Genomic DNA, 20807 nt, shown 5'->3' with positions numbered 1-20807 from the left:
TTGTCTTGCTTGATCTTCTTTCCTTTTTTTTTTTTTTTAAATGTTTATTTGTTTTTTGAGACAGAGAGACAGTATGAGCAGGGGAGGGGCAGAGAGAGAAGGAGACCTAGAATCTGAAGCAGGCTCCAGGCTCTGAGCTGTCGGCACAGAGCCTGATGCGGGGCTCGAACTCACAAACTGAGACCATGACCTGAGCCAAAGTTGGATGCTTAACCAACTGAGCCACCCAGGCGCCCCGATCTTCTTTCCTTCGAAGGTCAGACAGCCCCCCAGTTGGACTGTGCTACCACTGCTGTGTGCTCCCTACTCTGCAGGCTCCCTCTAACTCAGAGCACAACTCTGGTTGGGTCATCGCAGCCACAGGAGCTCTTGGGAGCAAGAAGAAATGCGGGTAAAAATTCAGGATCGGGGAGGGAGTTACCACTTAGGCTACCCTGCAAGAGAAACCTAATATTTAGATGTTTTTGCTATTTCATAGTAATTTCCCTCGAGTGTGCTTGGCACACCTCCTGTGAGGTGTTCAGAATATTGAGTGGATGAACACATGGATGAATGATCTCCCTGTCGGTAAACTGACTGTATAACCCAAATTCTGCCCTAGCAATTGCTCCCAGTTCTCTCCAAACATGACACATGGTTAGGTCTGTGCTTTGTTTCACGTGCTGACTCTATTGTGTAGGCCTCCTCGCTCCCCCTCTCTTCACCTGGCTAACTGGCGGCCAGCCCTTTTCAGAACTATGTGAAAGCTTTCCTGCCTCTTGGCAGCTCCCTGTGTGGCCTTGGGCTCGGCTCTCCACGGCCTTCTCTGTGCTCCTGCTCCTCTGGGCTGCCCGCCCCACTGTGTTCGGGCTGTCAATGCTGGATACTCTTTTCTTTCTTTCTATTTTTCCTCAATCTGGCCACCTGCTCCCGACAGGCAAGACTGCGGCATGTTCTCGGTATCCCAGCACCTACCACTGTGCCTGGTGTGTGTAGATGCTCAGTGAAAGGTTAAATGAGCTGTCAGTGGAATCACTGATTTGTGATTTTAAAAAATATTTATTTATTTTGACAGAGAGAGAGAGCAAGCGTGCGTGCAAGCAGGGCAGGGGCAGAGAGAGAGAGGGAAAGAGAATCCTAAGCAGGCTCCGCACTGTCAGCATGGAGCCTGATGCAGGCTTGATCCATGAACCTGAGCTGAAACAGGTTAACTTACTGAGCCACCCAGGTGCCCCCATTGTGATTTTCTAGAAGAACTGACAAGATGAACTTCTTCTTTGGTGTCCACAATGCAACTTATTAATTAATAATCATCGTATATATATATAATCTAATTCTCACAATTTGAGGGTGTCGTTCTGTGTTGTAAGAGCCTCTTCCTTTAGAGGCAGTAGTAACTGATGGGTCTGTCCTTCCAATTGAAAGTTTAGCAGCGGATACATTTATACGGTATTTAAAAAGCAGTGCTCACATGGTCCCCATTTTACACCATTTATTTTGAGAGAGAGACAGTGTGAATGGGGGAGGGGCAGAGAGAGGGAGACAGAGAATCCCAAGCAGGCTCCTCAACGTCAGTGTGGATAGAGCCCAACATGGGGCTTGAACCCACAAGACCATGAGATCATGCATGACCCAAGCCGAAACTGAGAGTTGGATGCTTAACTGACTGAGCCACCCAGGCACCCCCTGGACATCAGTGGTTTTAAAGCTGTCCCAGGTGGTTCTAATGTGCAGTGAGGGTTGAGAACCGAAGCTTTAGGTAGTGATGTTATACAGTATAATCACTCACCTATTTAAAAACAAATCTTAGGGGTGCCTGGGTGGCTCAGTCGGTTTAATGTCCGACTTCGGCTCAGGTCATGATCTCACGGTCTGTGAGTTCGGGCCCCGTGTCGGGCTCTGTGCTGACAGCTCAGAGCCTGGAGCCTGTTTCAGATTCTGTGTCTCCCTCTCTCTCTGACCCTCCCCCGTTCATGCTCTGTCTCTCTCTGTCTCAAAAACAAATAAACATTAAAAAAAAATTAAAAACAAATCTTAGATGTAGCTCTGGAAGGTCTCATGTACTTTCTCTTAATTTCAAAGTATTACTGTTGTTTGAGGAGCTTTTGTGGGACCCGAACCTTCTCCAGGCAGGCAAAGCAGAGACTGAATCCTTGCCTCATCATGGTGATGATGACCTGATTTAGATATTTTCCTAGGTGGGCATTTTTTCTTTCAGTTTTAAAGATTTTTCTTCAGAGATACAGCAAAGTAAGGAAAATAAAATTCACAGCCTTCTGTGTCCCCACTACTGAGGATAAGCCGATGGAAATTTGCCATGTCTGCCACAGACTTTTTTTCTATTTTGAAAGAGAGAGAGAGTGGAGGGGGGGTGGAGAGGCAGAGGGTGAGGGAGACACAGAATCTGAAGCAGGATCCAGGCTCTGAGCTGTGAGCCCAGAGCCTGACGCAGGGCTTGAACCCATGAACCTTGAACCTTGGGATCATGACCTGAGCGAAATCGGACACGTAACTGACTGAGCCACCCAGGAGCCTCTGCTAGACTTTTTCTTAAAGGAGGAACTCCTTGAATCTTCAGCCCACGCCTTTCCCCTCTGTATGGCAGGTGACCATGCTGCTGTTGACGTTCCCAAACACATTGTTTCTGTGTTTTCACCACATACGTGTATGCCCTCAGCAACAAGCAGTATATATGGTGTTTAAAAATATCCCAGCTGGTATCGTTATTCATGTTGATAGGCGTAGCTTGAGTTTAAATTTGTTTCACGAATTTATTTATCCGTTCCCTGCACAGATCCATTTCAAAGCATGCTATATGCTTTTCCAAGCTGTGAGATAGTAGGCAGGTCATAAATCTCGGAGTCAGCGTGTCATGGAAAATGACCTGGATCAGAGAGTTGTTATGAGGATTAAATGAGACGATGTGTATAACATGTTTAGCACAGGGCTTGGGGCACACACACACACACACACACACACACACACACACACACAGAGCTTTATAAATATTTGCTATTAGCAAAGATACATCATTGCTGCAGTTCTCCCGTTAAAGAATGTGTGAAGTGCCTGGTTCGATTACTGTTGGGTCCCCCTTTATCTTTCCCTTTTACTGTCTCCCAGTTTGTTCATTGCTGATCTCTGCGTCTTGCCATCTGAGGCAGTGGAAGACTGTAAAAAGAATATTGGCTTGCCCGTTAGTACCTGATGAATTAACGGAGGCCGTGGAAGGGAGAAAGGGGCAGTTAGCTCCCGTGTGCGCTGCAGGGTGGTAGAGGTCAGATGTGAGGGGCATGCCTATGCTGTTTTTCTAACTGGCTTTAAATTCTGTTTCTTATTTCTTTTTCTCTTTAGAGCCTACTATGTGATAGGTTCTTGCCTTTATGCGTGGTATCTTGTTCAGTGAATGAAAAATCCCGGTTAACCCTTATATGCTATTAAGTGTGGTTATCCCTGTTTTATAGATGATGCTACTTAGGCTAAGAAAACTTTAATGACTTTTTCACTGTATCTATGCCTGTAACTGAACTAGTGAGCATTCCGCAATAGGTCTGCCTGATCCCCAAACTGAAAAAAATTCCAGTGTTTCCCACTCCACCAAAGCATCTGAGAGGAAGTAAACACCTAAGTTAATTAATTTTCATTAAAGTGACTAGGAGAAGTGGGAATATAAGCAGATAAAAGCCATTATATGGATGTGGTCTGTTTGTTATGCTGGATGTATTATTCCGTTGAAGTGCTTGTCCATTTTTAACGGAGACAGATCTTAAAAAGCCAAGGATTGTTTTAGGCTTACTTCATAGCTCTTTTCCTAAGGTTAAACCCAGGGAACTTTTTCTGGAACAGAAGGGGTAGGAATAGGAAAGTTGGGGAAGAAGTTGGGAGCGAGTCAGTGAGAATCTAATTAATTGGTAGATCTTGACTGTTAGTGTAGACATTTAACCCCGGGGGCTGCATTGTAAAGGACACCTCACCGGAAGGGACATCCAAGTTTAGGGTGGAGTGTACTAATTCGTGATGGTGGTGGCCCGTTCGCTTGCTGCCATCTACGTAGGAAATTGTCGTACTTGTGCAGCTCTGTGCCCTTGGGACTGTGGAAGTGCCTCGTTGAATTAGAAGGCTAAGTATGTGCGTGTGCCCTCATCTCCCTTGTTTCTGCTAGGGGATTCCCACCGAAACATCATCATGTGGCTGGACCACCGGGCGGTCAGTCAGGTCCACAGGATCAACGAAACCAAGCACGGCGTCCTGCAGTGTGTTGGGGGCGTGATGTCAGTGGAAATGCAAGCCCCGAAGCTTCTGTGGCTGAAAGAGGTGAGCACATAGGGTGGAGAGAGGACACTAATTACGGCCAAGGATTTCACTTATCGTGGATCTGCCTGTACCAGGCACCATGCTGAAGTGTGTTGCTTTTGATTTTTCCCAGCAGCTCTCTGAGGGAGGTTGATCCCAATTTGTTGATTCAATTGCAGCTAAATCATTCCTATTTTTAGGTGCTAACCTTATGTAGGCATGGTAATAAGTATTTGGCAGATTGTCTCTTTGAATCCTAGCAGCAACCTTATGAAAGTAGAGGTTGTCTCTTTTTTGGGTGGGGTGGGGGGCGAAGGTTGTCTGTAGACAAGAAAACTAAAGCTAATAGAGATGAACCAACTCCCTCCAAAGTGACCTAAGTATGTGGCAGAGCCAGGGGTGGAAGCTGACCCCAAAATCAGTTCTCTTAATATCCAGGATTCTCCCAGGGTTCGGGAAGGCTGCTGATTCCCGTTCCAGATAGAAAGTGGCAGAGCTGGGATTGAAGTCCAGATCTTCTGACCAGAATCTTCTTTCTCTATGCACTTTTATCTGAGGATTAATCTGGCCTTGGTGGCAGGTTAGGATACTCCTTTCTCATGTCACCTGAACCTGAGTTTCCATGTCCTTGTGTGATACGGTGATCTCTGGACAGAGCACTTGCAGGTGGTTCCTGTTTCCAGATGTTCAGATCCTTTATGAAGTGTGGAGAATGGTGATGTCAGCTTAATGGTTCCCGGTAGAGAGGGATGTGGGAGACAGTTCAAGTCCTTTGGGAACCTCGGACTTGAAGGTCCCTAGGTGGTCTGGTGAGGAGAGTATCTGTCTAATGAGTAAGACCTGGTGTGATTCATGTACTGGCTCTGGGGTTTCAGGTGGTCTCAGTCTTTGATGACTCAGAATGTAAATGGGGTTTGAGGGGAGTGTAAGGGCGCTGAGAATGTGTCCTTGGATTGCCACAGTGGGCAGAAGAGAGAGAAGCAAAGAGGGAATCTGTAATCAAGGTGGGTTTGGCTTGTTATCTGTTTAGTATATGGAGTTGTTTTGTAACCTTTAATTTGCAAAAACGGCTTCTGTATTTACTAAGAGTTTGAAAACACACTATGTTGTAGAAGCCAGGAGTTTTTGACTCCACTGACCATCACCTTGTGTAACTTTGAGCAAATCAGTTCGCATCCCAGGCCTCGCTTTTTTTTTTTTTAAGTTTATTTTTGAGAGAGAGAGAGAGAGAGAGCTGGGGAGACGCATTGAGAGTGGGGGACACAGGATCTGAAGCAGGCTCCACACTGACAGCAAGAGAGCCCTATGTGGGGCTCGAACTCACGGACCGTGAGATCATGACCTGAGCCGGAGTCGGATGCTCAACTGACTGAGCCACCCAGGTGCCCTAGGCCTCACTTTTTCTGTCTATAAAGTGAGAGAGTTGGTCTGGACCAGTTTGCAAACCTGATGTAAATGTATCCTGAAATAGAAATTGGAAGATACAACTACTTTGCACTGCCCCACTCTCTGCTTTGTGTTCTGTAGACCTTAATTGATTTAATCTTAACAAGCTCTGCCTGATGGACAGCATGGGAAACTGAGGCTGACAGAGTTATATGATTGTCCTAAACAGATGGTAGAGCCAGAATTTAAACCCACGTCTACTGGGCTCCAAATCCCAGCTCCGCCCATCATGTGTTGCAGCACTGAAATCCCTCTGTAAAGCATTGCTGGCCCGGAGACTTATAAAATCACTTCTGATTCTAGAAACTGCCCTTGTATTCCGAAGAACACCCATTTATGGAGAATCAGGAGACAGTGTGTTCTTTTGAATGGGGCTATGGGAGATGGAGGCACAGAGAGGTTAGAGTGCTTTCACAGAGTCAGAGTCAGAACGTAAGACTCTGTGCTAAGCTCACTGTGCTGTCTTGTGTTTACTCTTTATTCACTCTTTAATTTGCCACATATTAACCGAGGTTCTCCTGTGAACCAGCAATGTCACAGGCACTGGGGACGCAAGCACAGAGAGAATGGGGCTGACCCTTGAGGGGCACAGAGTCCCCTGGGGCAGTGGTGGGGAAGCAAAGGAGGGGGGGGGCATGGAACCAGAGCTGTCAGAGGACGTGCTAATCACGTTGATAAAGGAATATACAAAGTGCTTTCGGGGAAAACAATTTGCTTCCAGAAGGAGTTCTCTAAGATGAGTCTCAAGATATAAGTGGAGGTTTAGCCTGTAGGAGAAGATGGGGAGGAAATTCTAGAGCAAGACTATGGTTCATTTTTGGTAAGGTATGTAGGTCCTGGGACAAGAGCCCAGGATACTTTCCTGAGTGCAGTAGGAAATGAGGCCCGGTGGGTAGCCTGGGCTTGGTTTGTTCAGGGCTTATTTGGTGGTCAGTTGTTCTTAAGCAAGGGGGAGGGAATGTCTGAGATCCCTTTGGCAGGGATGAAGAGACTGGATTAGGGGTGAGAAAATGTGTGTGTGTGGGATTAGGAACTAGTCTTCATACTTTCCTGATCACAGTGCTTTGTTGGCTTTACTTTGCTCTTAAGATAAATCCCCAGATTTGTAACATGGCCCAGAAGATGGTGTGTGACGTCATTTTCACCTTACCCTGTCTGCTTAGGTGTATCCCTCCCTCGTCTTGCTCACTCTGTCCCCAGGAATGCAGTCAGGGCATCTCAGACACACTCTGTTCTTTGCCACCTCAAAGAGGTTGGCAAACTCCAGGCCATGGGCCACATCTGTTGTGCTGCTTATTTGGGATGTTTTGGGAGCAAAGAATGGGTTTGACTTCAAACGGTTGAAAAAGGATCAAGAGAAGAATAATATTTTGTGACTTGTGAAAATTATGTAAAATTCACACTTTCATGGCCCTAAAGTTTTATTGAAACACAGCCACCCTCATTTATGTATCGTCTGTGGCTGCTGTTGCATCCCAGTGACAGAGCTGAGGACTTGAGACATAGACTGTGTGCCTGCAAGGCTGAAAATATTTACTCTGTGGACCATTAGAGAAAAGTTTGCTGACCCCTGGTCTTGATGATATCGTGATACTGTGCTTTCTGCCCCTGAGTATTCTTTCCTGTGCTCAACACTGATCCTAACTCATCATTTAGGTCTTAGCTTTATTGTCATGTCTTCAGAAAAGCCTTCCCTGACCCTCAAATAAATCAGAGGTCTCTTGTCACAGTCTCTTACTTCATTGTATGTTTTCATAAATTGTCATGATGTATCATTTTGTATGATGATTTGCATGGTGCTTGGGTCTTCCAACCATTGTCATCCATCTGGGGAGGGAGAGCCGGTCTGTTTTGTTCCTGGCTGTTTCTCTACCCCTGGTCAAATGTCTGCTGTATAGTGGGTAGTTAGTATAACACTTGTTGAATAATTTGGGTGGCTCACTAAGGGGGGTGTTGCAGTTCTCCAGGTGAGAAGTCATGAGGTGTGAAGTAGGCATTGTGGGGTGGAGAGGAGATAGGTTCCAGGATTTTTAGGGGCTCATTTCAGCAGGACATCGGGGCTGATCGGCCGTGAGGGGCGAGCTAGATGGCAGAGTCGGAGCTGACTGCTCACCTCAGTACTGCTGTCATTCACGGGCTCCTTGCCCTTAGCCTGGAATCGGATGTCAGAGAGAGTTGGACAGAATCTGGAGTTCAGACTTCCCAGAAGACACAAGTGATATACTAGGACCACCGCAGCTCTTGGGCAAAGTCACTTGGGTCCTGGTTCTGCCATATGGAATTTTAATCATGTCCTTTGCATTTAAGGTTTGTGTGTTTCAGGTTGATGCATGTCTCCTTAATAAGAATTGTCAGATAAAAGGAAAAATGCCATTTGAATTTTTCATAACCCCCAGCAGTCTGGCTTTTCCATTTGGTCTCAATGATTCTGACTCTCATCTTAATGAAGGCCAAATGTAAATTAAGTTCTGTCAGGCTGGAACAGCTGGAGTCTCCTATCTTTATAAACATGAAACATTGTAGGGTAACAAGGTGCAGACTGAGGGAGGTCAAGAGAGTTAACGGCTGATGCAGATTCTGACAGCTCAGTGTTAATGGAAGATAATTAACTGGCTTGTAGGGGCTGCATGGAGATATTCCAACCCGACTTTTAACTCGTTTTCTCTTTTTGCCATTGTCAGCAGAGCAGAAAGCTAATCATTTTAGTTTGAGATTTTCATTGTTCGTTCCAACTGGAACCAACTGGGCTGGAATGTCAGAGGGTTTTATTGACGGGTTTAGAAAATACATCTGCCCCTCCCATCTCCACAGTCCATGCCTCTCTGCTTCTGTTCCCCTGATAATGTACTGGGAAACTGAAGAAATGATTCTGTGCTTCTAATGTGCCTTTTCCTGTGTATACAGATTCCTTGGAGCAAGCTGGGAGTTGGCATGCCCAGATAGGTGGTTTGAGAACTTCGTGCTAGCTGTGGAAGAAATCAGTGGAGTTCTTTACAGGAGGAACTATTGGGAAAAAAAATACAAAAAACAAAAAAACAAACCAAAAAAAAAAAAAAGCACGAAACTGTTGGAGGTCAGGAAAGCCTGGTTCTAGTCCCTTCTGTGACATAAGAGGCTTGCCTCAGCTGTTTTTAGTGCCTTGTCTGGCTTTGTTCTTCCATTCTTCTTGACAATGTAATAACATTTGTTGTCTTATCGTAGATTTCTTCTTGCCTTGAAAATTTGTGAAAGAAAATGTTCAAGTTCCTTTCTTTGAAATACACCATTTCTTTTTTTAATGTCAATTATGGTAGGTACTGTGGTCTTTGTTAGTTATTCTGGCTTGAAGTTGCATGTATAGATCTATTACTGTTCACCTACATTCATCAGACCTTAGCAATGGACCTAATACAAGATATTGAGGAAATTTGGCAGGTAAAACACAGTTCTGTAACAAAGGTACAGGCTTTGAAGTCGGGCATACTTGCATTTAAGTCTTTCTCTGCCCTTTACCAGTTTGGGGACCTTAGAAAGGTAAATCAGCTTCTCTGAGTCTCAGTGTTTAGCTGTAAAAGGATAGTAATATCAGCCTGGTGGAACTACTGTAATTTAGTCAGATATTTGTAAAGCATTTTCTGCAAGCGTATATTCAAATAGTAGTTTAATCTTCATTTCCACTGTATTTAAAAATGTTTGTGTCAACTGATGGGCATGTCAGTAATATCCTATCACCAACTGAGAGAATTTTAAACACTAGAATATCTCATTTCACGTAGCTGGCTGCAATGAGTGGTATTTTTCCTGTTTGACTAATAACTAAGGAAAACATCTAAAAACCACCATGAGTTTGTCAGAGACCATCAGAGACAAAATCCAGTACCATCATACAAAACATATTTTCAGAGGCATTCATTTATGTGAATCATCCACATCCTATGTGTAATACCTATACCAGAAGGCAGCCAGCTTTGAACTTGAAGCAGATTTACCTAATGCCATCTACTGTTTCCCCTAAAATTCACCATTGCCTCCACCATCAGCATTAGTTTATTTCACAAAGATTATTTTATTTAATCTTCACGCCCGTCTTGTGGGGTAGATATGATCTTTTTTTATGGATGAGGGAACTTAGGCTCAGAAACGTCAAATGGCTTACTCAGAGTCTCCTACCATGTGAGCAAACCTGCGTCGGGAGCCATACCACTGGTCTGCCCCCATCCCCATCCTGTGGGGCCTCTGTCATTCACTGTGAGAATCCAGAAGTGGTCTTTGCCTTCAAAAAATCGCGGTGTGATTGGAGAAGAAAGATACAAACTCATCTAAGCAATAGGAACAGAATAAGGCAACAGGTGAAAAGAGTAGCCAAAGTGTATGTTGTGCTTATTTTACATCTAGCACTCTTGCAAGCATTTTATCCGTGTTAAACTCCTCTAATCCTCACCTCGACCGTTTGAAGTAAGTATCCTCTCTTACAGATGATAAAATGGGCTCAGAGATGTTATGCAACTTGCCCAAGGTCACTCAGCTAATAAATAGCTAGGATCGGAACCTCGGCATTTCACATGTAGAATATAGGCTTATCACCATTTCTCCCTACTGCTTTCCTCTTCCAGTGTTGGCCTTGCAGGGTTTGGATAAATTAGTTCAGGGAGGAATTTGTAAGTGATAACTTCAGGAGGGCCCGAGGCCAGGAACAATGGCTGGTGGGTTCTTTTTTTTTTTTTTTTTCCTTTAACCAATACTGTTTATAGTCTCCCATGTGATGGGCACTGTGTTGGGCACTGGAGATTCCAAAGTGAACAAAACAGGCGAGAGCCCTGAGTAGGCTTCTGAGAACTTAGATTCTAGTATAGAGAGGCAGAAAATAGACAAGGATATATCCATAAAGTGATTATATTTTCTGGTAAACGCTGTGAAGGAAAAACACAGATAAGCAGATTTGGCATGGCTGGTGTGTTCTCTCTTGGGAGGTGTTGTTTGGCCTGAATGATGAGGTTTTCAGGAAGAGAGGGCAGCAGGTTCATGAGGGGAGGAAAGTTACCTGTGAGATTAGCAGAGGAGGTCAGCGGGGCTGCGAGGGTGTGAGCCAGGCAGAGACTAGTGGACAGTGGGCTGGAGCAGTGGGTAGGGGCCAGCTCCTGCATGGCCTTGAGGCCATGGGCAGGAATTTGGATTTTATTCTAATAGCAGGGGGAAATGTTTGATGGATTTTAAGCATAGGTATGACATCTGTTTTATGACTTAAAAAAATCACTCTGGCATAGTACTGAGTAGGTAATAAATATTTGTCTAACAATAACACACTTGACATTATAATGTTAAAAGGAAAAAATACAAGACTGAATGTGTGGTCTTAGGAATGTATTTGTTTTAAGAAATGATCAGTAAAAAAAAAACAAAACAAAAACCTGGCTATGTATGCAAAAACCACTAATAATGGGTCACCATCTATGGTTGGAAGAGTTTGCTACTGTGATAGCACAGTGCTCATGCTTTTACTACTTATTAGTAGCTTTTCATTAAAAAAATAGTCTTATAGACCTGGCTAACCTTTCTGGTTTGTACTGCTTCATTATTTAGCATGGGATATTTTTTTCTTCTTAGTCTTGTTTTCCTTAAAAACACTGACACAGTATTATTATCCCAATATACAGATGAGGAAAACAAGACCCAGAGGGCTTACGTGGCTTCCCCAAAGCTACACAGCAAATAAATGGTAGAGCCAGGATTCTCACCAAATCCGGCCTGCCTCCAGCTCCGGCCTGCCTTCACTGGCCTTCACTGCCTGTTCTGAGACCACTCGTTTCCCGCAACATGCCAGGGGCTGCAGGCTGGCGGCCCACAGGCTGAATCTGGTCCCCAGATGGGTTTTGTTTGACCTACCCTATGCTTGGAAAAAAAAACTCTCTCTCTCTCTCCTTTTTTTTTTTTTTTTTGGAATTGGTTTTCAACATTTAAAAACTAAGAAATTTCACATAAAAATCCAGATTTTCTGCTTCTTTAGAAGAAATAACAAAAGGATTTGGCAGTCCTGGGCCCGCATTCCCATGTGGAAAGAATTGGCCAGTGCTGAGTATGGGCTGCCCCCTTCAGAAGGGGCAAGTGTCCTTCATTTCACAGCCATCCCCACCCAGCTTTCTTTTGCTCATTTCCTTTTCCAGCACTACCCTCTAGGCGTTTGGATTTGAGACCCAGGCTGTGGGAATTTGTTCAAGGAATCCATCATTACTTTTCCCATAACAAAATGCTTAGAGAAGTGGAAAGATTTTCCAGATGGCAAACTTCTTGGTCAGTGGCTCTAGGGATGCTGTACCCATATTCACAGACCTCTGAGTCTTTGCTCAGGGTTTTCCTTTGCCTGGCAAACTTAGTGTTTCTTCCTTCACTTGGAAAAACTTACACAAATTCTTCAAGACTCCAGGAAGCCTTCCTTGGCTTTCTCCATTGAGTGTTGATTAGGGTCCTGCCCTTTGTCCCCCATGGCATCCTCCCCTTACCCCTGCCCTGGAACTTATTACACCATATTACGTCTCATTTATCTCCGTGTCACTAATGCCTAGGGCACTGCTTAGCATCTAACACTGATCACTCAGGAAATATTTTAACAGAGGGATGGATGAACTGGGGAACGAATGTACCAAATTGTTTATCGTGCCATTTTTGATTGTTGTGTACATCTGACCATCTGTTCCATTCCCAAGTAAAGATCTACTGCAGACCAAACATAAGTTCATTTTCTCTTCCCCTTTGTGGAAAAGGAAGTTTGGAGTATTACCACTCCTTTCCACCCCAGAACCACCCCTTGGCTGCAGTCGTGTTACTTTGAGTCATAGCTTGTTTTGTGTGTGAAGTGAAGGCCTCACATTGAGGCAGTGACTCCTCCAGGCCTCTCTCCTGTGTCTTTGTGTCTTGAGGTGCATAACCCTTGAAGTTGCTTCCTTTACCCTGCAAGAGAATCCAACACCTATGTACTGAATCAAACAGCCTCTCTTATGAGTGTTTATACCGGGGCCCTGTTACATTCAGACCAGATTCTTTCCAGCCTTTGAGCAGTGTGGACAGTGTTGTCAGCTGTTGTTAGGGCCTCTTTTGTGGATTTTCTCTCCAGGGTGGTCTGCCCACCAACTAGGCTTGGAACTAAATAAAAATGGAGTGTTAAGGCTGGTGCCCTGCCTTCATTTTATTTACCTGGACAGCGAATCCTTTCCTTATCATCCTGGCATTTGCATAGTTGACTTATGCCAAATACGTATTGTATTGTTTTAGTTTTATAGTCCAACAAAGTAATTCTAAAAAGCAGACCAACAATAACAACAAAAAAAAGGGCTTGGTCTGATAACTAGTAACATTTAATAGATGTCAGATATTATTACTTAAACATTTTTTTTCAATGTTTGTTTATTTTTGAGAGAGAGACAGCGCGCGAGCAGCGCAGGGGCAGAGAGAGAGAGGGAAACACAGAATCTGATACAGGCTCCAGGCTCTGAGCTGTCAGCACAGAGCCCAACGCGGAGCTCGAACTCAGGAATGGCAAGATCATGACTTGAGCCAAAGTCAGACGCTTAACCGACTGAGCCACCCAGGCACCCCAATGTCAGCTCTTATTATACCAAATTTTGTATTTTACTTTATGGCTTAAGGCAGACTAATGTCTATTTTCTTTTCTTCTTTTCTTTTTAAAAGAAACTTTTTTTTCTTTTCCAAATGTTTATTTATTTTTGGGAGAGCAAGAGAGAGTGAACAGAGGAGGGGCAGAGAGGGGCAGTTCAGAGGATCCGAAGCGGGTTCTGCACTGATAGCAGCAAGCCTGATGCGAACTGCGAGATCTTGACCTGAGCCAGCACTGGACGCTCAACCGACTGAACCACCCAGGTTCCCCAATGTATATTTTCTTTATTTGATCTATGGTATGGACTTGTGGGATAAATATTACTATTTGCCCCATCTTACAGATGAGTACACGAGCCTCAAAGAAATGAAATGATTGTCCACAAGGATTAGGATTGCATCTTCAGTGAAGGTTCACATGGCTCTAAATTGTGTCTTGTTTTTTTCGTGCTCTACCATGTTCCTTCTCATTTGGGTTGATGGATTTTTAGCTTGCTAAGAGCAGGGACCAGATCTTTCTATCCATACCTGGCTGTTGTATCCCTAGAACCTAAAACAATGCTTGGCATGGAGATCATACTCTATAAATATTTGCTAAATGAACTCATGTTCCCTGGTCAGAGCCAGACTTAGGGCTGGAGCAGTGAGGCCCATGTGCCTGGCTCTTCTGCCAGTCTTCCTGACCACTAGTGCAGGGGTGTCTGCTACATCTAGGTGTTGCCAGTGTAATCAGAGAGGCAAGAACAAGATTGCTAAGTTTGGCTGCTTTTATGCCCACATGGGACGATTTGATATAAAACAAAAACTGAAAAAAAACCTCTTCTCTCATAGTGGCTAAAATGCACCTGTTGAAGGGAAATACTGTCTTTAGAAAAGACACAAAAAAAGACAACACATTTGATGTGTGTCCTGATAGAGGAACTCATGAGCACCATCGGCCTCATTGAGGTGAACTGTCACCTTGGAAATCTGGAAGCTCAGGGTAGATAGTTGATTGAGGCAAGGGAGGAGGCAGGCCAGAAGTTAGGAAAGATGATAGATGGGCTTCTTCTGGAAAGAGAAGTCAACCTCATTTCTCTAAACATATAGCTTGGTTTTACTTTTTTTTTTTTTTTTTTCTCTCTCCAAAATGAGAATAACTGTTCTATTGTTGTAGGGACATATTTATTTAATTGGTGAAACACACTTTTTGTCTCGTAACTACTATGTAGAAGACAATGTCCTTGGTGATGAGACAGAGTGGAAGCCAAGAGTGTCCTTTATCTCCAGTTGCTCCCAAGACAAAGACCAAGGAAAAGGCTGTGAAAGCCATTTTCCCCAACATTTTATTATAATCTTCAGACATACAGAAAAGTTGGGAGAATTTTATAGTGAATACTCAGAACCATCACCTGGATTCTGCCATTAACATTTTACTATACTTGCTTTAGCATGTGTATGTCCATCCATCTGTCCCTCTATCCGTCCGTCAGTCCACCTTAAGTTTTTGCAGTAAGTTGAAACATCATTACACTTCTGAAAGCAGTTTGAAATGTTAAAGACCCTTTACCTTTTTGAGATCCTTAATTCTGTTTAAGGTATTGACCGTGTTTGATTGCTATCTGTAAGCATCGTCAACACCTGTACTTTATTTTTATGTTATGTTATTATTTTTACTTATCCTAGATATTTATTAAATATCTACCATGTGCTTTTAAGTTTGCTATCTTACTTAATTCTTCTGAAAGTCCTGTGAGGTAGATGTTATCACTTCCTTTGCAGATAATGAAGGTGAGGATAAAGGAAGTTAAGTAGATTACCACTTACTGACTGTTGAATCTAATACAGGTGAGACACTTGGGTAGAAAGAGCTAGTTCTCCTAGTTCAGGTTTCAAATACCAGATAGCAACTTTGATTGAAATTTTGAAGTGAAATATGAATTTTACAATGAAAAGTTATCTAAGTTGTCCTTAGATAGACTCACAATTAAAGAATCATGCCTAAGACCCTCCACTGCACAAATTCCAGCCCATTTCTCTTCGTCCGTGTCTCGTACATTAGATCCCTCTGAAAGAGCTGGCCTCTTCCTCCCCTTGGCATTCATCTTAAGTGTTTGCAGTTCAAAAAAATGAGTAAATGATGTAACTAGTTCCTTACCTCGTTTGAACCTGAGGGTCCCGGAAGCATCTCTTCGGCAAAGACCTCGTTCAAGGATTATCTCTGTGCACTATGCTGCAGCCATTCTTTTGGTTGAGTGATCATGCAATTCAGGGATCTTCTTAAAAGTCCACGTCTCCTGAATCCTTCTGACCTCGGTAAGGAAGTCTGATCTCAACTCTGCAGCCCCATCAGTACCCGTACGCACACCCTCTTAAAAAGCTGCTTTAGTTTGGCTTCCAAGCTTTATAATCTCAACAGTCAGTGTCTACTGGCTCAAAAATGCAAGACTAGGGAGTGTTCAGAGGGAATGAGAGGGCTGCCTGGATTCGTGGCTCTGCTTTCCCTGGCCTCTGTCTCCCATTCGGGCTTTGCCAGAGGGTCTGAACTGTCGTGCAGAGACATTTTCTCCCAATAATGATACGTGTATGTATAGAGTATTGGAGCTTGCTCAAGTAAAGCAAAGCAAGCAGTTAGGAAATAAGATCTCTTTGCCAATTAATTCCTCATAATATTTTCAATAATGACTTATCTTCCCTAATATAATTATTATTATTGCTTCACCATTGACTCGTGAAAATTATTGGTCATGGACTAGCACCAGTCCATGGTCTGGCATTTGGGAGCACCTGGGCTCCATGACCCCTGAAGTCCTCCTGCAAAGCTGGCATTCTGTGGATCTGAGATAGATGAGAAGAGAATCAGGACCCGAGTGAACCCTGCTGCACTTGGCTTGGCATGAGGCCGTGTGGTCTGCTTTGGCTGGGGGTCAGAGACAAGCCCATGGACCTGAGAAAGAGAGTGAATCACTGTACAAGTATTTATTGAGCACCTCCCTTGTCCTGGGAAGCAGCAACTGGACAGTAGTGTATTGGCCTTGGAATTCAAGTGGCCGGGGTTTCACTCAGGCTTTTCACTTACTCTCTGCAATTCTCTTCACTATGGGCCTCCTGTTCCTGTCGGTAAAATGGTGTTAACGGCAGTATTGTGTCTCTGTGTCTTAGAAGGTATTTGGGAAGTTGTAGAGCGCTGGTCTAGTGATGTATTTTTTGATGAATATGACAGAAGTAGAATGGAAATTAGGTCTGTTTTTCATATACTTATCTCTGGATGCAGGTAAGAAGGCCAAGAGTGAAGGGAAAAATTCACATTGTTTTGGGGCAGGCACTTAAAAAAAAAAAAAAGCCAGCATGCTTAATCTTTACGGACAGCTTGGGGCACAGGTATTACTGTCCCGTTTGAACAGGTGGCAAGAGCCTGAGAAGGTTCACCTCATGCAGCTCATGAGTGGTCAAACTGGGATCTAACTCAAAATTTTTCAAGTGTGTGCTCATAACAGCTCACAGGCCAAGCCCTGGGGAGAGTGTAAGAGTCTGAGAGAGAGTAAATCCATCCTCAGAGGCCCCTAGCAGACGTTTCCAGAACAGTTTCACTGACGCTATTGTTGGTGACTTATGGGGTCTGGTCTTCAGCAACAAACATGCTCAGGATGATGACTATGAGTACACATTTTATTTTAGTTTATTTTTTATTTTCTTAATGTTTTTTTAAGTTTTTTTATTTTGAGAGAGAGAGGGAGGGAGGGAGCGAAGGAGGGAGAGAGAGAGAGAAAGAGAGAGGGAGAATCCCAAGCAGTCTCTCCATGCTGTGAGCATGGAGCTCCAGGTGGGGCTTGATCTTGTGAATTGTGAGATCATGAGCTGAGCTGAAATCAAGAGTTGGATGCTTAACTGATTGAGCCATCCAGGCTCCCCAAATGAGTGCACATTTTAGAAGTCTAAGAACGGGGTGTGCTAATCAGTTCCCACCAGAATCAAACAGGGACATTCGTTCATTCAGCAGACATTTATTGAAAATGGACTTTATTCCAGGTACTTTGTAAAGTGCTGGAAATACAGCAGTAAACATTAGAGTCCCTGTCCTTAAGCTGCTCATTTTCTAGCAAAGGGAGAGGAGGGGCAGAAATAGAGTCACAGTGCACTTTAAGTTGGATGGAATTTGGGTCCCTGTGAAAGTGCGCCCCCCTTAGGGGAGACGAGTCAGGAGGAGGTGGTGTGTAAGCTGGGGCTGATGGTGGAGAGGCTGTAGGTAAGCACTCGGGGGGGCGGTTTGCAGCAGGTAGGTCGGGTAGGTGGACTGATGCTGGAGAGGTGGAAAGGAGGATAGAGGACGGTAGGAGGAAAGGTCTCCTGGGGCTACAAGTACAGTACATGGGAAGGCAGTTCAGGGAGTCCATCAGAAAGCACCTTTTGAGTCCCATCTGTGTATTCAATGCTATTCATGATGGGAGTTTCCCTTCTGCACATGGATAGATCCCATGTACCCCAGCCACGGTCAGAGAAAAGCTGGAAACTATCTGCTCCACCTTTTCTGACTCTTCCATCTCAAGGGCCTGGAGGTGGAACCCAGTGCTCACATGGCTGCAGTGTCCTCCCTCGGCAGAGGAGAAGCGTCCTCATTTCTGTCACATCAGGACCAGACTAGACAGCGCCCCAGAGGATGAGGCGTGAATTAACCCCTCTTGTCCAGGAGGGTGGGACTGAACACCAGGCAGGGGCTCTTTCCACCTCTCCCTTGGTGGGTGTGTGACTCAGAGGCGGTGACATCAGCCATGACTTCATTCGCCCAGAGGAGAGACAGTGTGCAGACCCAGAGCGGGCTCTAGCTTCTGCCCTTCCTTCTCCATGGTTTGTCTCGTCGGGGACATTGCCATGGTCCTGCTGTTGTTTTCCCCACATCTTTTTCATTTTTCTTTTTGTTCTGGCTTTCTCATTGTATTCATTTCTCATGTGTTCCCATGTGTTTACTTCATTCCATCTCCCCTCTCTGTCCTTTTGCTTCTGTCTTTATTTTCTTTTCCTTCTTCTTCTACTTAATCTTTCCTGTTTTTTTTTATTGTTCATCTTCTCTTTTGCCTTCATTTTCCTTCCTTCCTTCCTTCCTTCCTTCCTTCCTTCCTTCCTTCCTTTTCTTGTGCTTTCTCCTGCTCTGTCTCAGAAATGGCAAAGTGGTCCTCCTGTCTCCTCTCTCTTCCAGACTTCCCACATGGCATTCTGTCCTAACCTTTCTAAAACTGTATTCACAAACCACCCCTACCCAGGACTGATGGTAGCTCCCATTCTCCCCTGACCTGAGTGTGTAATACAAATTCAGATTTCTTTTTACTGTACTTCAACATACATCACTCAGGCTAAACTTCTCAGGATTCCTTTTCCATGGCCAGGGATATATATAGCTGATCCTTCTCCTGAACTTTTCTCAGCCAGTTGTGCTGGCTGGACCACCGTCCTCCCCCATCTCCCGTGATCTTTGCCTTCCCTCCACACTGAGGTCAGACACTCCTCCCACATAACACCTTTCCCTTGGCTGCTTGCCCACAGCCGTCTCTTTCTATCATGACTATGCAGCATCCTTAGTTTGTAACAGGCATTGTCAAACTTGAATTATTCTACACTATTTATACACCTGCTGAGGGTTCACATGCAGACCCTTTGCTTCACCTACTCAATAAGCAATGTGAAGATCGGATCCAGCATATGCCTGACTTTTCATGCAGGGTCCTAGCACACCTGACCACAAACCAGGGCTGATGGACAGATTGTAGCATGGCCAATAAATACTTCATTTGAGAAATAATTATTTCATGTGCACTGTAGGGATACAGCTGAGTAAACAATGGGCCTCCCCTTAAAGGAGCAAATAGTCTTGTTGGAGAGACAGGCTCCCACATAATTTGAGAAGAGTAAGGAATGTAGAAGAAACAAATAGTTACTGGGGATGTGCCAGGATGAGCACATTAATATGTATAAACTCACTGAGTTGAATCCTACTGACAGTACTAGAGTTAAACATTGCTGTAGATGAACATGAGACCCATAGATATTAGGTGACTCTTGGCCAGAAGTAACACAAGTTTTGGTAGAAGAACCAAAGTTTGAACCAAGATGTGTCAGTCCCTGAAGTTCCTGCTCCTTACTGAAGATGGATACGGGTCGTGCTGTTGACATTCTAATAATGAGAACAGTCATTTAGGAAGTACTTACTATGTGCCAGATGCTTTAAACACTTCACAGACATTGGCTCATTTGTTCCCTCATCAACTTTATGGTGGAGGTGGTGTTACTGTTCACTCTAATTATTATGGGACAAGGGAGTGGAAGTGAAGAGTATTTAGCTTTCCCAAAGCCCAATGGCTATGAAGTAGTAGAGCCAGGATCTGCACCCCTGCTGTCTGGCTTGTGGGAAGAGGCAGCAGAATGTTCAGGGGCACCTCCGTGTAGAACAGCATATTGCAATTTTTAGAACTGCCAATGCATCAGTCCATTTGGAGAATCAGGGGTGGTGAGGGTGCTGAGAGGTGAAGGTGTTGAGAGGTGAGTCTAAAGAGGGAGTTGGAGCCGGGTCACAAAAATCAGAGAGTGTTCAGGGCCCTCTCCAACAACCCTTCACCAAAGATGCAAGAGATGTTCTTTGGAAGGGATGTTTTCTGTGGTGTTGAGCTATTCAGCATCCACTATAAGAAAGAGGCTATGAAGTTGTGCTCTTTTTCTACTAGTTGAGTTGTGAAGGGATTTCTCTGTTGTGGACCTCGTCTGTGCACTGTAGGAAATGACAGTGGCACTCTGTAACAGGAAGGATATATATGACCAAATAAAGCCCAAAGAAATGCCAAATGGAATGGTAAAGCACACTGCCCTTTATGGTTTGGGGATAGGTAAATTTTGGGTTGAAGGAAATTTGGGGAAGAAAGAGGAGGGGGCATTCCTGTCAGCCAGCCTGGACCTGTTACCAGCTTGTCCTCAGGTGTCCTGGTGCACTGGACTTTTGACGGAGTGCTGTTCCGGTCTCAGCCCCCTTTCCAATGGTGGTTGGCAGCCATTCAACATGGTGTTGCACTGACCCAGGAGTCCAAGCCAGGAAGTGAATGAATCCATTTTCCAATTAAAATGAAACTTCTCCAAAGACCTGCTAACCCCAAGAAGAGAAATTTATCTTCCTGGCATTCTGGCTTGGCTAGAATGTCTCTGCTCCTAAGTCAGATGGTGAAAAGCCATTAACTTGAATGAGGAAAGAGAAACTGGGACAGTTCTTATTCACAACCTCATTCATTTATCCATTCATTCCTTATTCCCATTTCCACAAACTCCTATTTAGTTTGTACATCTCTGCTCATTTATTTTTTCATCCATTCTGCTAACATTATTCATCATCTATGTATCAGATACTATCCTAGGACCTAGGAATAGAGAGATTGAAAAAAACATAGTCCCCCTCCCTTCCCCCTTAGAGCTTTCAGTGTAGTGAGGGAGACAAACACATGAATGGATAGGATGGGAAGAGCCATGATAGGCATATTCACAGGGTA

At 44.3% G+C, this 20807-nt stretch overlaps 1 protein-coding gene across 14 annotated transcripts in view; it reads left to right on the top strand.

Moving 5' to 3' along the window:
• Positions 1 to 20807, top strand: part of FGGY (FGGY carbohydrate kinase domain containing) — a 425323-nt gene that overhangs the window by 40845 nt on the left and 363671 nt on the right. For 13 of the 14 annotated variants that reach the window (XM_047872219.1, XM_047872229.1, XM_047872226.1 and 10 more), the window contains one exon: positions 4142 to 4293. The exons of the other annotated variant lie outside the window; for it this stretch is intronic. In XM_047872219.1, the coding sequence (XP_047728175.1) occupies positions 4142 to 4293 (152 nt within the window). The remainder of the gene's footprint in view (positions 1 to 4141; positions 4294 to 20807) is intronic. 14 annotated transcript variants of the gene reach the window in all.

Source organism: Prionailurus viverrinus, chromosome C1, assembly GCF_022837055.1.
Source record: "Prionailurus viverrinus isolate Anna chromosome C1, UM_Priviv_1.0, whole genome shotgun sequence".
In the NCBI taxonomy this organism is placed as follows: domain Eukaryota; kingdom Metazoa; phylum Chordata; class Mammalia; order Carnivora; family Felidae; genus Prionailurus; species Prionailurus viverrinus.
This window is presented reverse-complemented; position numbering and strand designations above follow the sequence as displayed.